Source organism: Corapipo altera, unplaced genomic scaffold (genome assembly GCF_003945725.1).
Source record: "Corapipo altera isolate COAL_440 unplaced genomic scaffold, ASM394572v1 2b, whole genome shotgun sequence".
Classification (NCBI taxonomy): domain Eukaryota; kingdom Metazoa; phylum Chordata; class Aves; order Passeriformes; family Pipridae; genus Corapipo; species Corapipo altera.
This window is the reverse complement of record NW_020884874.1, coordinates 23,529,654-23,548,895: the sequence shown is the minus strand read 5'-3', so window position 1 is coordinate 23,548,895 and position 19,242 is coordinate 23,529,654. Positions and strand designations below refer to the sequence as shown.

Genomic DNA, 19,242 nt, shown 5'->3' with positions numbered 1-19,242 from the left:
TTACAGATGAAAAGTAGTGTAAATACTGCACAGGGGAAAGGGGTGGGGGCAGCTACCAGCAATCACTTCAGACATGGCTTGTTTTTTATACTTTTTCCCAAAGTACCTGTAGATAGCTTCTGTTGGCCAGACAACAGATGGATGAATTTTCAGTCTGAACAAATGTGGCATTTTGTTGTGGTGAGAAATTTTAATGGAAAAATCGGGAAGAGATGCAGATTTCATGAGTCCACTTTAAATGTTTTCTGCTTTCTTAACCTTTCTGTGGTGATGAATTTTATCTTAAAATATTTGAATTATTACTACTGTAATACTGACAGAAGACAGACTTATAGGACAATACATATAAATTGTGTCATTCTCACCATGCAATCCAAGAACAGAGGAAACTCAGATGAGGTTGCAATGGCAATAGGATTTGGGAATATAAGCATGTATAAATACTTGAATGCTTCTGTTTTATATAATGTTTTATATAAGACTGAAAAATCACGGTTTAAATCTCTTGAGAGTTCACTTCTGATCCTGTGAAACACAGATAAAATATTTTATTTTGGACAGGAAATGAATTTTAATACTAGCATGGCTAAATCTAGCATGGATGATTATATTCTATTTATGCAAATATAAAGTTTTAACCTTTTTTTCTTTGTGTGTGGTTTTTTTTCCTCCCAGTACTCATGTGCTTCTCTACAGATGCTGTATTGCACTAGCATTTGTATATATTACCCTGGAGATTTAAGAGGTTTCTTTCTGTGCCATTTTGAGAAGGATCAAGGTTCTCTAGTGGGCAAGAGTGAAAAACATCAGTGCCTTGTTCAGGGCCTTTCAGTCTGATGCTGCCACTTGTCTGGCAGTGGCCTTTATGCATCAACACTGGTGAAAGGAGCAAGGGGGTGGGAGGGATTTGCCACTTGAAAACCATGTCCTCACTCAGGACTGTCATCTAGAAAAGTCTTAGCTCTCCCTCTCCTCTGTTGTAATCCATATATTGGGTGGAAAGATGACATCAAAGAGATGTATCTGTGCTCAGAGACAGAATTTCTATGTTCTCCCTAGACCATCCTCTGCATATGAAGAGCCACAGTGGAATAGATACTGTTTTCTCTGCCTTCTTGGCTGGCAGAACCATGAAGTGAGGGTCATCTTTTCTCCTATTTCTTGATTTTTATTTCTCCTCCATGCTTTCCCCTAAATATCATCCGTTCTATACTGGAATGTGCTGCACATGTTTGCAAAGTATTATCTTGCGTAAATCATAAGCTCAAGGGTTGTGACCCTTGTGTAGCAGTGAGTGGAACATGGTCTACTGCTGAAACAGAACCTCTGGAAAGGGAGGAAGAATAAATCAGAAATTTGTTTCTGTATGGTGAAGTAGAAAAAAAAAATATGGGAAGAATTCCCCTTCATAAACTGTATATCATACTTGCAGTTCATTGAGCCCAAAACAAAGATTTCATCTGTATTTTCTTTCTATTACAGCTCATGAACTCAGAACTGGAATTTGCTTTTTATAAAAGAATAAAGGAAGAAATAAAAAAAATGGTGCAATGAGCCAACCTCTAAAACAGTATTGGATTCTAAAATTATATTATAATTGGAATTTTTAAACCTATGTAGAATTATTACTATGCTGAAAAATCTGAAATAGGATATTTTCAACATAGAAGTTAAACAAAAATAAACACTAGTAGTATAGGACAGGAAATTACAAATTGAAGCACTCGGTTTAAAAGGGATTATGGCTAATTTAAAATAGGCCTTTCACTTAGCACTGCTCTGCTACTTTGGCAACTGTGTACCAGAAGGCAGTTACATTATTTGTGGCTATAAAATGCTATGAGCAAAGTCATGTTACAGAATAATTAAGTTGAGAAAATAAACTTTGTGAGGAGTCCTCTTACACTACCACTTAGGCTTGTTCCTGCCTCAGCAATAGTGATAAAGAAAGGAAAAACAGAACAAGCTCCTTAAAAAGGGGGCAAAAGCAGATTGCCATCTGTGACATCTTCAGTTCTTCCAATCCTGGGTCTGGGCTGTTGTTTTTTTTTCTGAGAGAAGGAATAGCTCTAGTTTCCAGTGAGAAGAGAGCACATAGAGCCCTCAATGCCTGTTGAGGACCAGTGGGTCCAAACAGATAAACAACAAAGGGACTGCAGCTTTCCCAGGCTAGGGTCCAGCACTGTCTCCCCACTCCTGACCTCATGAGTGACCCAGAAAAGAAAAGGACTAAGAGGAGCAAAACAACCAAAACCACGGCAGACTTAGCAGAGGCAGAAATGGACATGTTTGCACTCCTACGACTGTACTGGTTGCCCCATGAAGATGCATACCCGGCCACTGGAGCCTGTAGGGCTAATTCTAATCTAACCTGATGTCTTATGGCACTGCTGTTACACTGCCATCAGTTCTGGTGCGTTGCAAGACCGCAGTGAGACGCTAAATTAACTGCTTAAGCGTTGAGAATGTTTACTAAGTATTTATAGAGAGACCTCTTGCATGGACAAACATTTCAGCCTGTAGCTGCATCAGTTATGGTTCAAAGCAAAGGGTTTAGCCTGTTCCAGTGAAAATGTTGCTTTGTAATCATTCCTATCTTAATTCTTTAAAATTTATTACAGGGCTGGGAAAGAAGCATCATGTGAGATAAATGGAGTGACAAAAAGATGTATGGGAAGAACCTGTGATTATTAACTGAAAAAATTCAGCATAGACTGTAATTCCACCAGTGTGACTGTGCTGATTTATGCCAATTGAAGCTGAGATTGTTTGTTTGCTTGTGTTAATTGCATTTTAAAAGTAAAGTATTAATTTCTAATTCTCATGTTTGCAGAGAAGTGCTTGAAAATGTAAGTGCATCTAATTGTTAGAAGAAGAAGAATGCAATTATAAGACAACCTAATGGTATTATTACTTAATCTTGTGGTACTTAAAGAAAATGATTCCTAATTTTTTTCAGACTATTTTGAAAATTTGATAGGAGTTTTGTAAAATGGTAGTTTTCCCTCTTTTTTGTTTTTGGTTTGTTTTTTTTTTGGTGCATCTTTTAAACAGTGTCAAAAAGCAGTAAACATTACTTAAGGTAAGCAATCTTTAGCATAAAAATTAGGCAAGTTTGACAGAAGCAGATCTAGTGAATGTAGTAAGCAAATTATGTACTGCTTATCTGGAGAAATTGATTGGTTCCTAGGAATTTTGGACTCATGAATTTGAAAATATATTTTCTCAAAATTTCACACCAAAATATTTGAAACCTCTTTTGATTGAACAACCAGTAAGAAAAGAATTTAAATCCATGACCACACTGAAATTAGTTGCAAACTTCTAATTCTTTTCAGGAGGACTTCTAATTGAGATTAGTTGCAAACTTCTAATTATTTTTATTTTTCCAAGCAATTTAACATTGTGAAGTGTACTGGTTTGGCCATAATAGAGATTGAATTCTCCATTCACCAGCCAGATACAGAACAAGAAGCAGCATGTACAGTCTACCAAACCTTTTCTTACTTTTATGGCTTGCCTTCAGTGGTATTCTGCCAACGTTCAATGACTTACTGGTGTTGCTGCTGAGCCAGACTATAACAAATGTCTGTTTCTTAGGGATATTTTTCCTGGGCTCCAGAAAGAGAAGATGCAATTATTTTCTCACACTCTTCAGAGTGTAAACCTGGAAGAGGGTGAACTCAGTGAAAGAGCTCAGATGGTAGGTGGGGAGCATAGCAGCTTTGTTCGGAATTTCTGTGTGACCGTGCTGTGTGTTTGCGTGGTGTTCCTGTGGGCACTGGTCAGGGGAGAGAAACCTACATGCCTGTATTCTTCACAGACCTCTCTACTTGGCAAGCTAAAAAGCCTCAGACACCATGGAAATGTAGAAAATCATTCAGTAAAGTGACAAAAATTGTTGCAGATGAGCAATAACATCGCAAAGATATCTAAAACTTCTTATTTGTCTAATATTCTGAAAGAATTAAAAAAAATAAATGTCAAAACTGACTCTGAGGTAGCTGTAGGCCCCTTCAATTCACAGCCAGGTGCTCCAGAGCTGGGGGACCTTACAGCTGCAATTCATCAGGCATTTCTACTGCAGCTATTTATTATTCAGACCTAGCACATCAATTTCTTTCTTCCTCCCCACCTTGCTTTTTCTTAAGGCTGTCCTGATTTTGCTGAGCCCAACAGTTACCAACAGCAGGTAGCATGTAGAGTGTTGACTCGCCCCCTCAACACCAAAGAATAGTGCCCCAAAGAATGATCTACAAGTCAAATGTTATTTTTGGGTTGACAAGGCTGAAAAGTGACTTGCAGGTCACATTGCTACAGGATCCAGGTGGCTTCCCTGCAACCCCAGAACTATATAGAAGTTGGATGCAGGCAGTGATTTTGCAGACATGCTGGGAATTAATTTTACATGTACAACATATAACTCAGTTATTCTGCAGATACTAGGCGAGGCAAAATTCATATATGCAAAGAGCCATATGAAACTCTATAAAATAGATAAGACCATTCAGGAAGCTGCCAAGGGGGATGGTAGGAGGTAGAGACAGCTCTTTGACTACTGTAGCCTTACTTGCCCACTCAAAGGACAGTAAAACTATTTTTAATTCAGCCATACACTGTAGCCTGTAATGTCCTCAGTTGTTGGATCTCTGCACTGGAAGAGTTCAGAAAGAACTTATGCTAGTGCCCTAAGTTATAAGATCCTCTCCTGGGAATTCTTATTTCAATGGATTTTCTCTATATCAAGCAGGAAAAATTCTACATGCTTTTACAGAATGGGAAAAGTGTGTTATCCTCAGTGCTGCTTGCAGTCAGGTGGCACTTGCTCAGGAACAGAGGAGCTTCTCTGAACACAGGAAAGCACAGGTTTGAAACTAATGTGGAATGAAAAGTGATATCTGACAAAAACAAAACTTGTTTTGACCACTATTTCCCATAGTGGTTTTGTTTTTAGAAACATAAATACATAAAAAGAAAACATATGTCAGTGTCTGCAGGTTTTCTGTATACACAGTTTTTGTTTTAAATTGAAAAAAGATGCTGAAGAATTAAAAATGTGTAGTTTGTTAACATATTCCAGTAAAAGTTTTTGAGACTTTTCCAACATTTTCTCTTATTACTCTTGAATGTCTTTGTTGCTTTATAGCTTACACATCAATTTATCTGTGTCTTTACCTGTATTTGAAGCCAGTTATACCACACAGAAGTTTACCATTTGGCATGTGACAGATTTCATAAGAACACCTTTGGTCATGAGTCTAGGGCTCTTTAATGTCGCAGATGAATCTCAGTGACATTCGCTTTTCCCTGCTTCCCCTCTCATGTACTTTTTTATGAACAGCTCCATACAGAAGTTGGACTGGGTTTATTGTCCAAGTATGAGTGGCAGCACTTTTCACAGAGAGAAAAAAGTTCAAAGAAAGATAAAACTTGCACTTTTGCATGTCTGTCACTGCTATGGCTACAGGAGCACAGTGAGCACAGACACAGTTGCAGCTGCCACCAGCAGCATGAGTTCTAATGGCAAAGGCTTTCATTTGGCTTTTCACTACTTACTCCATGGCTGCTTATCATTCATTATTCCTCTAAATTTCTAGATAGGATTTTTTCTAACTGTTCAGTACCCTGGGCCTGAATTAGTTTATTTTTAGTCATCCACTCATGCCTGAGCACCTTCAGTTTGCCTGAAGCCCTGAGGCTGCTTGCAGGGATGGTATCACTGATGCTCTGCCACCTTCCCACGTGTGGCTTTGTGCCCACGGCTGCACCTGCCGCTGGGCCACTGGCTAAGAATAGTGCCCTGTTAGATGGAGTTATCTCTAAACTGCTGCCAGAGGAAAACAGTGAAGAATGTGGCACTGCTGAGGGTCACAGACGAAGCCTAGGGCTGAGATAAAGAACATGAGGCTCTGAGGGTGCCAGTGAGGTGCTTGGGAAGTGCTATCTCCTTTCTGCCCTTGTGTCTACCTCCAAGCACTGTTGTGCTCTGAGTGCCAGAGCGCTCACCAGGAGATCCACGGGAATCTTGAGGACGAGATGACAGCTGGAATAATGATCTTGCAGAAACTGAGCTTTGCCTAGCACTGCTGTCAGGAGGAAGGTCTTATTTCAGTGGCATAGCAACCGCAAGATGAAAATGGTCAGGAATGTGAGGGAAAGGGGAGATGTCTTGCTCTATAATGCAGTTTCCTGCTGGGAGGAAATCCTGTGGTGCTCTAGCAAGACTCTCACTGAGCAAACCTCACAGGACTTAGGATTTACTAGTGCTCTCTTGCCCTTCTAATGCCTTGATGCATGTCTCACGTCCAGCTCTATTTGGTCTCAGTGCAGAGTGCAGCAGCTCTCCCAGATCCCTAGTAAGGATGAACATCCACATTAGGCTACACACTGAGTACCCAACTCCCTTCTCCTTTACTCCCTGTTTTTCAGAGGAGTGGCTCAGAGGAGTGCCCTGGCAGGTCCCTTCCTCAGAGGCCAGGCCATGTGCTAAGCCCCTCACTGAACACTAAATACAAATTGTTTCAACAGAACCACATTCAAGCCTGGACATCTCATTGTAGGTCTGATGTTCTTTGAGCAGAGTGACCCAGAGGGCCATCCGCTGGGTGCACAGTGTCACAGGAGTCACATGCCACCCATCCTGGGCACAGTCTTTGGGGCCAGACGGGATCGCTTTTACCTCAGAGTTTCATGTTTTCAGGAGATAAATGACACAATTTAAGGCTGCCCTTTGCCTTGATTTTTAGTTTTGGCTCATCCCTGAGTCTTAACTATAAATTTGTTTTTGGTTTAAGCTATCTGACAGTTTCTTGCAATTGATAGATTGATTGGGACAAGTGGAGACATTTGATTTATATTTCAGTAAGTGTGCTTGCAAATAGTTTTTTATCCTCTCAGACAGAGAAGTGCAAGATGTGCTGTTCATTCACTCTCACGCAGTGACTGACCAGCTGCAATTCCCCCTTCTTTACTCAAGACTTTGACATCTGTTTTCACCTATAACTTGAAAGCGACATTCCTTCTGCTGATAAATGTATGATAAATGCAGTATGACAGAGGATTTCTTGTTGTTTTCTCAAAAAAAGTTCAGATATTTTTAAACACTAAATATATGTTATCTGATGGTTTGTAAGTTTATGTTCCTGCCTTTTAAAAATGATAATTTCATTTACATTTAGAAATCATTCAGCTATAAAGGCTACAAATAGTATTGCCTCATTCATCCACTCTGAAATAATTTATTCTTATGACCAAAATCGTTGCAAAGACAAGCAATCATTTATCATTTTTTATACAGCTAGTTACACCCTGACTCATAGGCACAAGAAGAAGCCATCAGTAGCATGTCATACGTAATAAATCAGTGCATTCAGGTCCGGAGCACATAGCTCTGTTATAGCAATTCAGTGTGCATCAGCTGAGTGAGGACTGGCAGCTGCTAGCACAATTCTTAACTTGTCACAACTGACAGGTAAAACATGTTAGACAGAAAAAGAGGTGTATGAAAACCTTTCACCTTGGCATTCCTGATGACTCAGGAGGACAGGGCAAACTTTTTAAATGGCAATAGCTTCATCGTAAGTCTGAGCCCCAAGCTTTATGGAAAGGGAAGGCTGAGTGCTTGAAAAAAGAGGTCAAACTTTGTGGATGTGAGAGGCCAGCCAAGGAGATAACATGTGGTGAAGCATCCACCCATGGCTTTAAGCTTCTGCTACCTGCACAGTGAAAATATATGTCATAAAACTACCTGAATTTAAAAGCTATTGCTGTGCAGCTGAATGGATCCTGCTAAAATGTTAAAGCAGATAACCCATAGATGTTGTTTTGCAATACATGAGCAAGTTCTGGGGAACCATAGCTCCAATGCCCCATTGAAAGGACCTGCATGCTAGAAAACCAAAAATTGTATAGGGAGGCTATGCACAATACTAGGCTCAGGCTGAGCCCTTCATCTGAGGAAAGTAAGAGGGCTCTGATCAACCTGAGTGAAGCTGATGCTCCTCATCATCCTACACAGCATGGCTTGATAAATAAATCACAAGTGTATGGCAAAAGAGTTAAAGCATACCGATCCTGTTTTAGCTGATATAAAGAAAACTATTTCTGTGAGTTAGATAGGAATCTTATATGTGGGTGTTGGTTAAGTGGACCCTATCCATCCCAAACTGGACAAATGGAATTGTGCAAGACAAACAACCTTTGTTTTCTGAACTTAGGCACTAAGTCACCAGTAATTATTTAGAACAGGTAAATGGGCCAAAACACTTCATAAAACACTATTTGTTTTGTTCCTCAGCTATTGCATCTGCTACTTTTCCACATCCACCTTAGTATTAAAATGCTTCTCTTGGCATTGTGCCAGCCAAGGGAGAAACAGGCAGGTTGAAAGTAACCACATGCCAATCACAATCACAGGGCTGCTCAACACACATTGAAACGTCTGGTTTATGGGAATAAGCCATTGCAGCTCCTATCATCAGGCAGCCAAAACTGTTGTGATTTGTATGCACCAAGACAATTCAAGGTTCCTGTGCATAAAAGCCCTGTTAGGCAGAGATTACAACTTAAGGAAGAAGGACTCTTTGCCAAAGGGAGAATTTTTTTTTCCTATGGTATGAAAAATAACAACAATCGAGCCATTTAATTTAATGTCTAAAAGTGTAATTAGGTCAATACATTTATTTGCAAATATCCTGGAAAACTATTTGTTTCTGTAGCTTGACTCTCGGACAACTGCAGCTAGTGTTTTACTTTTGTAATGGATTGTTTATATAGCAGTTCAGAAAAAAAAGCAGAGAATAAACACATGGCCCATTTTTCAGACCTCTCTGGGATGTGTGTATGTGTATCGGGGTATTCCTGTCTACGCATGTGGTACCAATATGTGTTGTATCTTAGATCCTTCCCACCCCACTGCCTGCTGAGTACCTGCTGAAATGGCTTCTTAAACAGGGGCCACTGCAGCAGACTCTGTGCCTGCTTGCCAAGTGTTCGAGAAGTTAATTCTCACCATCTCTGGCAAATGTCAACTTTTGAGTAAACTCAACAGTTTGAGGCAAACTTCTTCATCTGAACATTACCCCTGAAGCTTCTTTCTCACCTTCTTTTTTCAGCCTAATCAAAAGAAAACACTGAAATGTCATTTGCAGCATTTTCAGCAATGGATATATTTCTTTTAACTGGGAAATAAAGGCCCTGTCAATTTTACTGGTAGAGTCAATGGAGGTGCCAGCTGCCACGCTCCCACAGGCAACCACATGAATTTAGCACAAAGGTTAAGAAGTGAAACAAACACCTGAAGCTCTGGCACAGATTTAACGCGGTTCATAAAAGTGCCAGAGACAAGCCCCAGTTTCTAGTATAAAAAGCTCACACAAGCCTATACTGGAGGTTATACTGAGCAAAATAATAAAGAAAAAGGAAAATTGAACCAGAAAGGTTCTCAGGAGAGTGTCTATTTCCCACTTACCACCAGCCCCCATTTAAGGCAAATGTGCCTCTGTCAAAATCAACCCTGAGATACATATGCCTAAACCTAACTCAGAGGGTTTGCAACCCACCTCTAAAACGGACCAGGGCTCATAGGCAGCGTAGCAATGGTGCCTGCACTTGCTCCTCCAGCACACGTGCTGGTTACTGCTGACCTCTGCACCACAGCACCATACCAGTGCCAGGCTGCTCAAGAGCTGGGAGATGTTGCTGTTGCGGTCATCTCTGCTTTAAACCTGCAGCAACACATTTTGGTAAGTGAAGGGATGGGCTGTTGCTGCAGTGGAGAGAGGCTGGTGACTGAAGTGATTAATGGTAGTGTGGAGTGTGATGGCTGTGGGCTCCTATTTGGTGGATGAGGCAGTTGTTATGGGCAAAGGGTTTGCAGCTGAGAAATTGGAAGTGAGAAGAAGATAAGCCGAGGTGAGAGGGTACTTATGAATTTTTCGTGGGAGCACCTTCCTCCTCAGGCAGTGTGCTGTGTTAGTAAAAATAGCTACATGAAATTAAAGAGGATCATCACAGGGCAGGAGGTTATCTCTGTGTGTCATCTGATACTGCTGTCAGTGTTCGTGATGGCACCCATGAAGAGTGGGTTTAGGAAGCAGAGGTTCAGCCTGTTTTTAGTCACCTCCAGACAGAGGGTCTTCTCTGTCCTGAAAGTCTTCCGGTTCTTTAGTAGGACATCTTCACCTTTGCCTTCAGGAGGCAATTTGTAGACTATCCTTACAATAGTTTCCAAGTGATGTCCAGTCTGATTGCAGTGAGAGGCTTTCTTTGCTTGAATATAGGAAACTTCATATACAGCATCTGGTAGGATAAAATACGATCAGAGGATTGCCTGTTGACTTCAGTTTGGGTGAAAGCAAAAGGCAAAGTGAAAAAGACTTGTCTTTGGAAGACACTAAAAAATCAATGAGAATAAAAGAGCAGAATGCGTTAAAATCAACTGGCTGTTACCCAGCAACAGTATCCAACAGTCACACTCTCAGGGACAGGCTGCTTCTGCCTGTGCTGATCTTCTTCTGACTGATCTTTTCTGCATTGAAATGTGCATTTGGCTTTTCCCTCAGTTCTGCCCTGCCAGCTCAGGAATACCATGACAGACTCACATCACCATGTCTCTGGCTAAAACTGGTGCAAAGATCTGAGGATCTAATCCAGCGAAAATAAAGGTAAATTCTTCATTTCTGGTAAGAGCTGCACCTAACTACAGCAAGGGGTGGGGGCTGCTTTGGACTATCATTTTAAGTAAGTCCCGGTCTGCCTGAACACATCTTGCTAACATACAAGAGACATTAGCCAGACTGCTTCAAATCTTGCTCCACAGTTACCACCGACTCTAGGCTACACCAAAGAAAGGGTGAAGAAGACACCCATGGGTTGAGGACCAGCAAGGCTGCTGGAGCTACATCCCCTTGAGCTGCCCTCCCTGCAGAGTTCAGCCCAGGCCTCTGCAAACACACACAAAACTCCTCTGAGAGCTCTTTGAGTTGCACTCTGCATGGAAAACCACAGTATTTCAGCCCCTGTCATCCAGTGTCCCTGAAAAGCTTTGCCAATGCTAGTTTCCCATGCATGTCCTCCTTTCTTGAGTACTCTGTCATATGCTGTCAGTTATGGCTGAGTAGTGCTGCATAATCCCCAGACTACCCTGCACCTCAGATAATTCTAAAAAATGACCATATCTAAGAAAGGACATGTTTGCAGCCAGACTGAGAGGCATACCATGTCTGCTTTCCTGGGAAGTGAGCACTGGTTGTAGGTAGGACATAAACTTTGGGGAGCTCATGCTGGCTCCTACCTTGCACAGAGCCATACTTGTGTAAGGTCACCAAAAGTTGATATGCCAGTAACACAGCTGTGCTGTGACTGTGAACTTGTACAATACCAACAACATAAATATTTTGAAGAAATGATGGTGTCATGACATCTGTCATACTAGTCTTGTGCCCTGCTCTGTACACCAAGTCCTGACTGTTCCGGGACCTCCCCTCCTACTGCTCCTTCTTCCCACAGGCACAGTAGCCATGCCTGTGGGCTGTCTCCAGAAAGAGTAAGTGAGCCCAGAGCAGGTCGTAAGGCTAAATCAGGTCATGTCCTTCCCTGCCCCCTGCCCCTCCTCCCATCTACTTCAGACCACCCCTCTTCCCTTAACTTAGTGCTGGTGAAAGTGTGGAATCAGAGGGACATGCCAGTGAGAGTCCAAAATTGCAGACCAAACATATTAATTTCTACATGGTGCCATTCTCCAACGGAGCAGCTTTCTGGTCAGTCCTGCCCTATAACGGAATGGCCATGGGGCAGCTGTACAGCTGAGTCTGTAGCCCAGCAGTTCTGCACTATGCTTGAGCTGACTGGGTAATGCATACCAAGGGGAAGGAATATGCTGCTGGGGTTTGTCCTCCCTGGACAATTATGCATACAGTGAATTTCTGAGTCACAGGTTGGCATCCTTGCAGATCAAATCATTTGCCCAGTACTGGAATAAGCCAGTGTATAAGCCCGAAATGGTGAGCAGGTTCTGTTTGCTCATCTGACAACAGTGTAGCAGTTGCTAATTCCATGCATCCCCTCAGAGGAAAAAAGGAGAAAATGTAGCAACTGGCAGAGAAAATACAGAGAGGCTCTATTGCACTTTCCACTAAATACGCCCAAATGCAGGCAGACAGCTCTCTCCCCTCACTTCCCTGAATGCAGAGTGTTTGCTTTTTCCGGTGATGTAACCAATTGCTAAATAATAGACAAACCTGGTATGAACTCTCCTACTTATCTCTGCGCCGGTGTGCATATGGAAGAACATTTCTGCATTTTTCTCTGGATTTTAACAGCTTTGCAACTAGAAATACGCCACTGCCCTCTGCTGGAAAACCACAAGCCAGGCGAGCAGAAAAGAAAACCAGAGTGGAATTCTGTAAATGTGTAACATTATTGCATTTACTGCACTTGGCACTGGAGAACTGTGAAGTGCAGCAAGACAGGGAAAGTGAGAGTCATCTGCACGCAGGGCAGAGCAGCATGCACTCTCTTACCACGGCTGACTTTCTCCCTCATTTTGGAGGGCTCCCAGGATGGGGAAAACCTTGCAGTGGAAGAAAACATCAGACCAGAGTTATCAATCTTTCTTCTATGCTTCATGTATGGAATACAGCTGGGGTTTTTGAGAACCCTTTTCTATCTAAAGTTTTTTTGAGAAGTCTTACTAGAATAGTCTGGATAAAATATGCCCAATTTAGGCTGTTAACACGCTAAAGACTGAAACTGGCATTTATTTTGTAAGGTAAAGATCACTCAATGTACCTTGAGAAAACCACGTCACTCAAATTGCTGTCAGATAGCTGTGGTTATACTATCTGTACGGAGATCCCCTCAGTGTGCACTCCTCATGAGTACTAAATCTGGACTTAATCTGAGACCAACAGCAGCATTGGCTTCGAGTGATCAGACGTGCCTGAATGAGCTACCTTTCCAGAATAGGTTTCCATAAGTTTTATTTAGCTATTTCTCGCGTGGTGTTTATCAGACTGATTTCTCATCATGAGGGGCACTAGTTTCTTCCTGAACTACAGAGGTATTATTGCTAGGTTAGTCTCCAAGCATGGAAATTCTGGAGTTGCTGCCTTGAAGAACCATGACAAATTTTCAGCTTAAAGCTGGAGGGTCAAAAATACTAGTTTACATTGACAGATGGCACAAATAGCCATGGTGCTGTGTTCCACCCACTCCACTGGCCTGCCTCCGTTGCTGGTCAGGGTGACATATTCTGAAGAAGGGGTAAGAAATCCCATCGAAAGTATACGAACATGCAGAGGAGCCCTTGACACCTGTCCTTCCCCTTCTTTCCATTTCAGTTTCCCTTTCTCTTCTTTTTCGCTTTCCCTTTTCCTAGTGCTACAGTAAATGATTGTCCTGAGGATGGAAGTGTCACGATAGTGACAGAGATCTGAAAATTAAATGGACTGAGTAACCAAAGACTAGCTAAGTGGAGGGTGAAGAGGAAAGCCTCCTTGGCATAGCAGCCGCTGGAGCACTGGGCATGAAATATCTGCTCCACAGACTGGTTTGCATGATTGACTTTCCTGACATTAACTTCAAAGCCCTTTGCCTAATTTGCTGACCCATATATGGGTTTACATCTTTATATACAGTAAATGCATAAAAACTTTTTATAATGACTCCGTGAATGACACACTGCTGCCCTGCAACTCTGTAGCTGTCCCCGTGGTTACACAGATGTGTCTGATTATAGATCAGCCTTTCAAAAGCAATAAAATGAAGTGGCATTTTATGTAACTCAATGGGTTACAGTAGGAAGCTGTTAACGGTAGAGGATTAAAATAAAATTGTTCTTGGTATTTAAAAAGTGATGAAGTGAGGAGAAAAATAAATCCACCCCCAAATGCTGCAAATCACTCCTTACAAGTTTGGCATCTGCCAAGATCCTACTTGGAAAAAAAACTGGGCTCCTTCCCACACTGTTCAAAGCATAAATCTCAAGGGTAGTGTTCACCATCCACAGACACACATGGACAGACCATACACAGGCATACCCAGCATGCTTATTAATAAATGCCACCTATGCCATGGGTTTTTTTTAATGCTTTCTAAAAAATATTACTGCTAAATCTTCATATTTTGTGCATTTTCTGCAGATCTAACACATTTCAACAGATTTCTGTATTCCTTAAAGGTAAGCATGTAAAGGTAGACCATTCATGAGATGTTTATTGTTTATAGATTAGTAATCACTAATCAAGTGATTGGCTTAAGAAAATATTTCAGCAGCAATCAAAGTATGACTACAAGTTGAAAGAAGTTATTGATAACAAGGGACTAAATTCGGCTGGAGAGAAACATACGAAAAGAAATAACTTCTGAGTTTTAGATTATTGATTTGTATTACTTTAAAAGATCATCCCAGCATATTGTCTGTTGCCTTGATTTTCCTTTCATTTATATGACGTGACTGCTACCATAAATAAATGAGCTCACATAACTTCTAGATCATTCACTGAATGTGGCATTGAGTAAATTACAGAAGGGAAAGGTATATTCTGCAAAATGTGTTCCTCTTATGAGATGGAGTTAGTCTTGCACATTTATTTCCAACATTTTGGCTAGGCATGTACCAGAAATCCACTGTACAATTTTTGTCATTAAACACTAAAAAAGAAAAATAAAAGTAAACCATTCATTATTAAAAGACTTTAATTATTTGGAACACTAACATCAAAACTTTACTTGAAAAGATTTCTTTCCACTTTAGTCCATCTTCAAACCTGTTACACTATATTTCACTGACTAGTATTACAAATTAGATCAACATGTTTTCTTATACTTGTAAAAGATAGAACTACAGTAAATCATTTCACATGGTGTTTAGAAAAAACATATATAAGAAATTATTCTTTCCCTCTTCTTCTATGATAAAGCAGAAATCTAGTTTGAAAGTAACAAGAACAGTCATTACAGAACCGAATATATTTGACATATCTAACCTCACAAATAAATAAATATATACAAGGGAGGTTACAGCATGTCAACTACAAAACAGAAGCTTTACATTGTAGAATTGAGAGCATTCAAGAGCTGACATAGTTTAAGATTACTACATGGTAGTAAAAAAAAAAAGAAAAAATCTTAATTCAGCAAAAATATAGGTAACTGTACATTAAACTGATAGGTTACAGCTCAGCTTCATTCAGGATACTGTGTTTTCTTTTTATTTATATTTTATTGATGTTTATATTTTACTGATTTTTTATTTTACTTATGTTTTACTGATTCCTTATTTTTTCAGGAATGTTTTGTGTTCCTTTGCTTTTAAACACCTTAATCAGGTATAAATCTCACAGTAAGCTTCTATGTGAACCCTATTATCTACAGTAGTTAAGCCAGTGGGATGATAAAATATAAGTTCAGTAAATGCTTGTACATAATCTCTCCCTAGACTATTTCACTTATTAAAGATATCTGACAACACTCATCCCTGTTATTAATAACATTTTAAGTGAATCAGGTGGCCTTTTGTTCATACCACCATGTAAGTATCTGCAGTTACAAGACTGAGGTTTCGTTAAGGCCCATGTAGCAACAACAGTGTTTCTGGATGGAATACCATCAGGACATCCTCCTCCCACCAGGTGCTTGCAGCCAGGGAAAATATGCCATTTGTGCGGTCACAGCATTAAATGATCTCTACACACAAAAGCGTGTGCAAAGAGCAGAGAAAGCACAAATCCATATCCCTAATCACTGAGCATCCACCTGCTTGGCAACTGAAAAATCTCGGCACAACTTTCTGGTCACCTTCTGAATGCAAATAATTAAATATGTGGCTAAAAATAATTCGGTTAAAAAAAAGTAATTTTAAAAATGAAAACTTCCATTAGGGGACACTCTCCTCTGAAAATAGTACTTGAAAATTCCTGTGATCTTTCAGTGCATGCTTCCAGGAATGTGTGCAGCTACAATTTTTATAAAACCTGTCACTGGATCAAACATGCTTAATGAGGAGAGATGCCCTTTTGCCACTCATGGTCACATGCTAATATGTCATATATTTATGAAGTTTAAACAAGTAAGCATTTTATGCTCTTGTCTATTCTCTGCACATACAACCCCCGCTACAGTCACTGTGGACACAGCGTAGCAATGTAAATTCCCTAATATTGCCTGAAGACTGTTTAAACTCTGTGCCTCCAACAACCTCCATCAAGTCATCCAACAGGGATGCCTGGAAACATTAGGTGACTGGAAAGATGTTATTTGTTTATTATTGGTAAATGTATCCAGGCTATTCTAATGTTGCAATGCCATCTGATGGAGGTGTCTACACATACAGTATATCTGAAATACAGAGACTGATGAACTCATGGGTTTACAAAGAATTCATCTTGTATTTAAATACTTAAGATTAAGTTTTAGCACCATCCATTGTTTTTAGAATGTCTGTGGTACACTCTGTGGTTTTCTCTGTCATATTTACAGTGTGCATTATTACAAAAATATGTGTGGAGAGAGTTCTAGGTATTTATTTATAGATACTCAACTGTTTATAGATATTCAACTATATATAGATATAGTTGAATGTCTTCTATTTTGTTTTGTGAAAAAGAACATTAAACACAGACTTGTGATGGGAAATGCTGCATTTCACAGATACCAATCAATAAATGCTGAAACATGACTTTGTGTAAATTGTGTTTCTTTGTACATGGACAAAAAATGGCCTGAATTTACAGCATATACTGTTTTGCATGATTAAGTCTATTTAGTCAAAAATGGTTTAAAAACCCTAACTGGTGTAAGAGTTTTACTCATTTCTGAATAAAGAAGAGTCAGCACTAGACAGTCAAGAAGCAAGAATCTAACACGTGTCATAGGGAAAATCCATATTTTCCAATTGAAAAAGACCATCAGTAAACTGTTCAATGAAAGCTTGCTTGTACTGTGTGAGATGTCTGCTATTTTCTCCAGGAGTCATGACTTGTTTCTCTTTGGACTATATAATTTAAAGTTAGGCTTGTGGCTCTTTAGCCTTAAAAAATATTTGCACAGGATTACAATTAGCTGTCCAGGCATCACATTGGCTGGCACACACTTAAAAAACAGTTCAATACCACGGTGGAAAATTGTCTTTTTCCACAACAGTAAGAAGGTAGAGAAATCGGTCCTTAAGTGGAAGCTGTTAACAGAAGAGCATTATAAACTGGGGAAAAAATAACTAAACAGGTCACATTCTATGACATCCACTATTCTCAATTCCAGGCAGACTTTTTAACTTCCTTTAATTAAAAAGAAAATAAATCATAAGCTCAGTTAGAACTTTGTGCTACGACTAAATGTGTCAGACATGATGATATTTTTATAGAAGTTGTCGGAGTGAGGATTGCAATATCCTTTGACCTTGTCAATAACCTGGTGGACGGGGATGATTGATGTCTGTTCTCCATCCTCTTGGGTAAATTTTGAAGATGGCTTGTCAAGAAAAACATTCTCTAGGAGGAGGAAAAAGCAACAAGAAGTTAGGGCCTGTTACGCAAACTCACTGTTTAAGAGATGTGTCACTTCCATATAGATATGCCTTCAATTGCCACTACTGCTGAATGAAATTACTGCCCTAAAAGCAAGCAAAGAACTTTTTGGCTTGGCATTGCTTTTTCTAAATTCTTTTAAGATGCCTGGTTTTGTGAGCAGACCTTTCAGGTATTTCTTGAAATTATCCCCCTATTCTTTTGCCTAAAGTGTAACTGACTCCTATGACTTTTGAATATATCAATTTACTGTTGGTGCTTTGCATCTTGCAAACCAAAAACATTTTAATAGCACAGGAATAGGGGTGGCCTCCATAAATAGCATTTCCATGTAATACAGTAGTGGAAAATGACAGTAAACAGATTTAATTATTTCAGCAGTGGAGGTTTTGAGCTATGTACAGAAATAACATAATCTGTGCAGAATGTAGCAGAAAATGTCTTGCATCTTAAAGCAGACAACAAGAGCTGAAACTGGCCTAAACCTTGTGCTTGTCTAGCATGACCTTTTTTTTTCCATAATGTGAAGGGTACAGACTGAACAACTGTGCAGAGAAAAAGATGCAAAAACCAGGCATTCCTTCAGAGTCCATGAGCTATAAGCCAAGGATGAAGCTGATGAGAAAAAGGAGCAAGGCAATTCCCAGACAGACTGAGAAAGTCTGCTCCAGCGGCTAACATAAGTGCTGTTCGGAGAATGGTCAGTAGGTAGAGCTCATGTAGTGAGAAATGAGAAGGAGAGACCTTGTCTCTCATTTTCTCAAGTATGTTGTATTAACAAGCTTTCTTTCTTATCTCTTCCACTGTATTGAATAAAGATGGAACTAATTCTCAACTCAGGCAAGGTTTGGACCACTGCAAGCTGACAGTAAGGTGGAGTACCCTGGGAAGTAATGTTTTCTACAGGTGACATTTTTGATGGCTGTTTACAAGACCTTTGAAGGTGAAATCACCTTCAAAAATTCATTGTTAAAGGATCACTTAAGAATTAAGCTTATTACTTCAAGTATGATTTAATAAAAACTTTTTTCTTAGGAATAAATTAACTGAAAATAAACAGTAACTTGCCCCTGCAGAAGTCACGATATCAAGCCATAAAAGAGTATAAAGTGCTGCAAAGGAGAAATGGCTTGCAGACTGAGAAATGAAAACAGTTTCACTCATGAAAACAGAAACAGGCATGTTCAAGCATATTGAGATGATTTTTTCAAAGCACCCAAAAATGTCCATGAATTGCAGTGAATAACTCCATGTCCCATAGCAAATTTCTGGGTACTCTGTGCCTTTCAAATGTATGCATTTACCAACCTATGGCTTCACACTTAGGTACAGGGTTAAAATCATGTATCACTGAAGTAAATGGGAGTTGTATCAGCATATTATCTGCAGACATAATCTTAACTTCTCATTCATATAAGTGTTGCAGAGGGTATTTAAGTACTATCTACAAATAGTTTGTTTCAGGCTTGTAGACAGCTGGGGCATAAGATGCCGAAGTGACCTCTTTCGTCCACCCATAAGGGTCCACCCAATATTTGTGCTGGTGCATTCTGCATTCAAGCAGCAGTTCACAGAATGGCTTGTAGGCATACACATTTTGTCACTCAGAGTTATTCTGGGTGTGACTGGATATAAAAAGAAAAAAGACTAATATGATACTGGCCACAGACCAAATAGAAATACATTATCTCAAAATTCCTGTGATAACTTTTATAAA

The 19,242-nt window shown here is 39.9% G+C and overlaps 1 protein-coding gene across 5 annotated transcripts in view; it reads right to left on the bottom strand.

Annotated features, from left to right (window-relative positions):
- Window positions 1–14,205: 14,205 nt before the first annotated feature.
- The window catches only part of ADGRG6 (adhesion G protein-coupled receptor G6), a 109,234-nt gene continuing 104,197 nt past the window's right edge, over window positions 14,206–19,242 (bottom strand). For 3 of the 5 annotated variants that reach the window (XM_027634002.1, XM_027633997.1, XM_027634001.1), the window contains one exon: window positions 16,769–17,489. Coding sequence is in view for 4 of the 5 variants with exons in the window: in XM_027633997.1 (XP_027489798.1) it covers window positions 17,311–17,489 (179 nt within the window). In the remaining variant the exon portion in view is untranslated. Of the gene's footprint in view, window positions 14,653–16,768; window positions 17,490–19,242 lie in introns of those variants that run through there. The other 2 variants (XM_027633998.1, XM_027633999.1) reach the window with 2 other exon arrangements.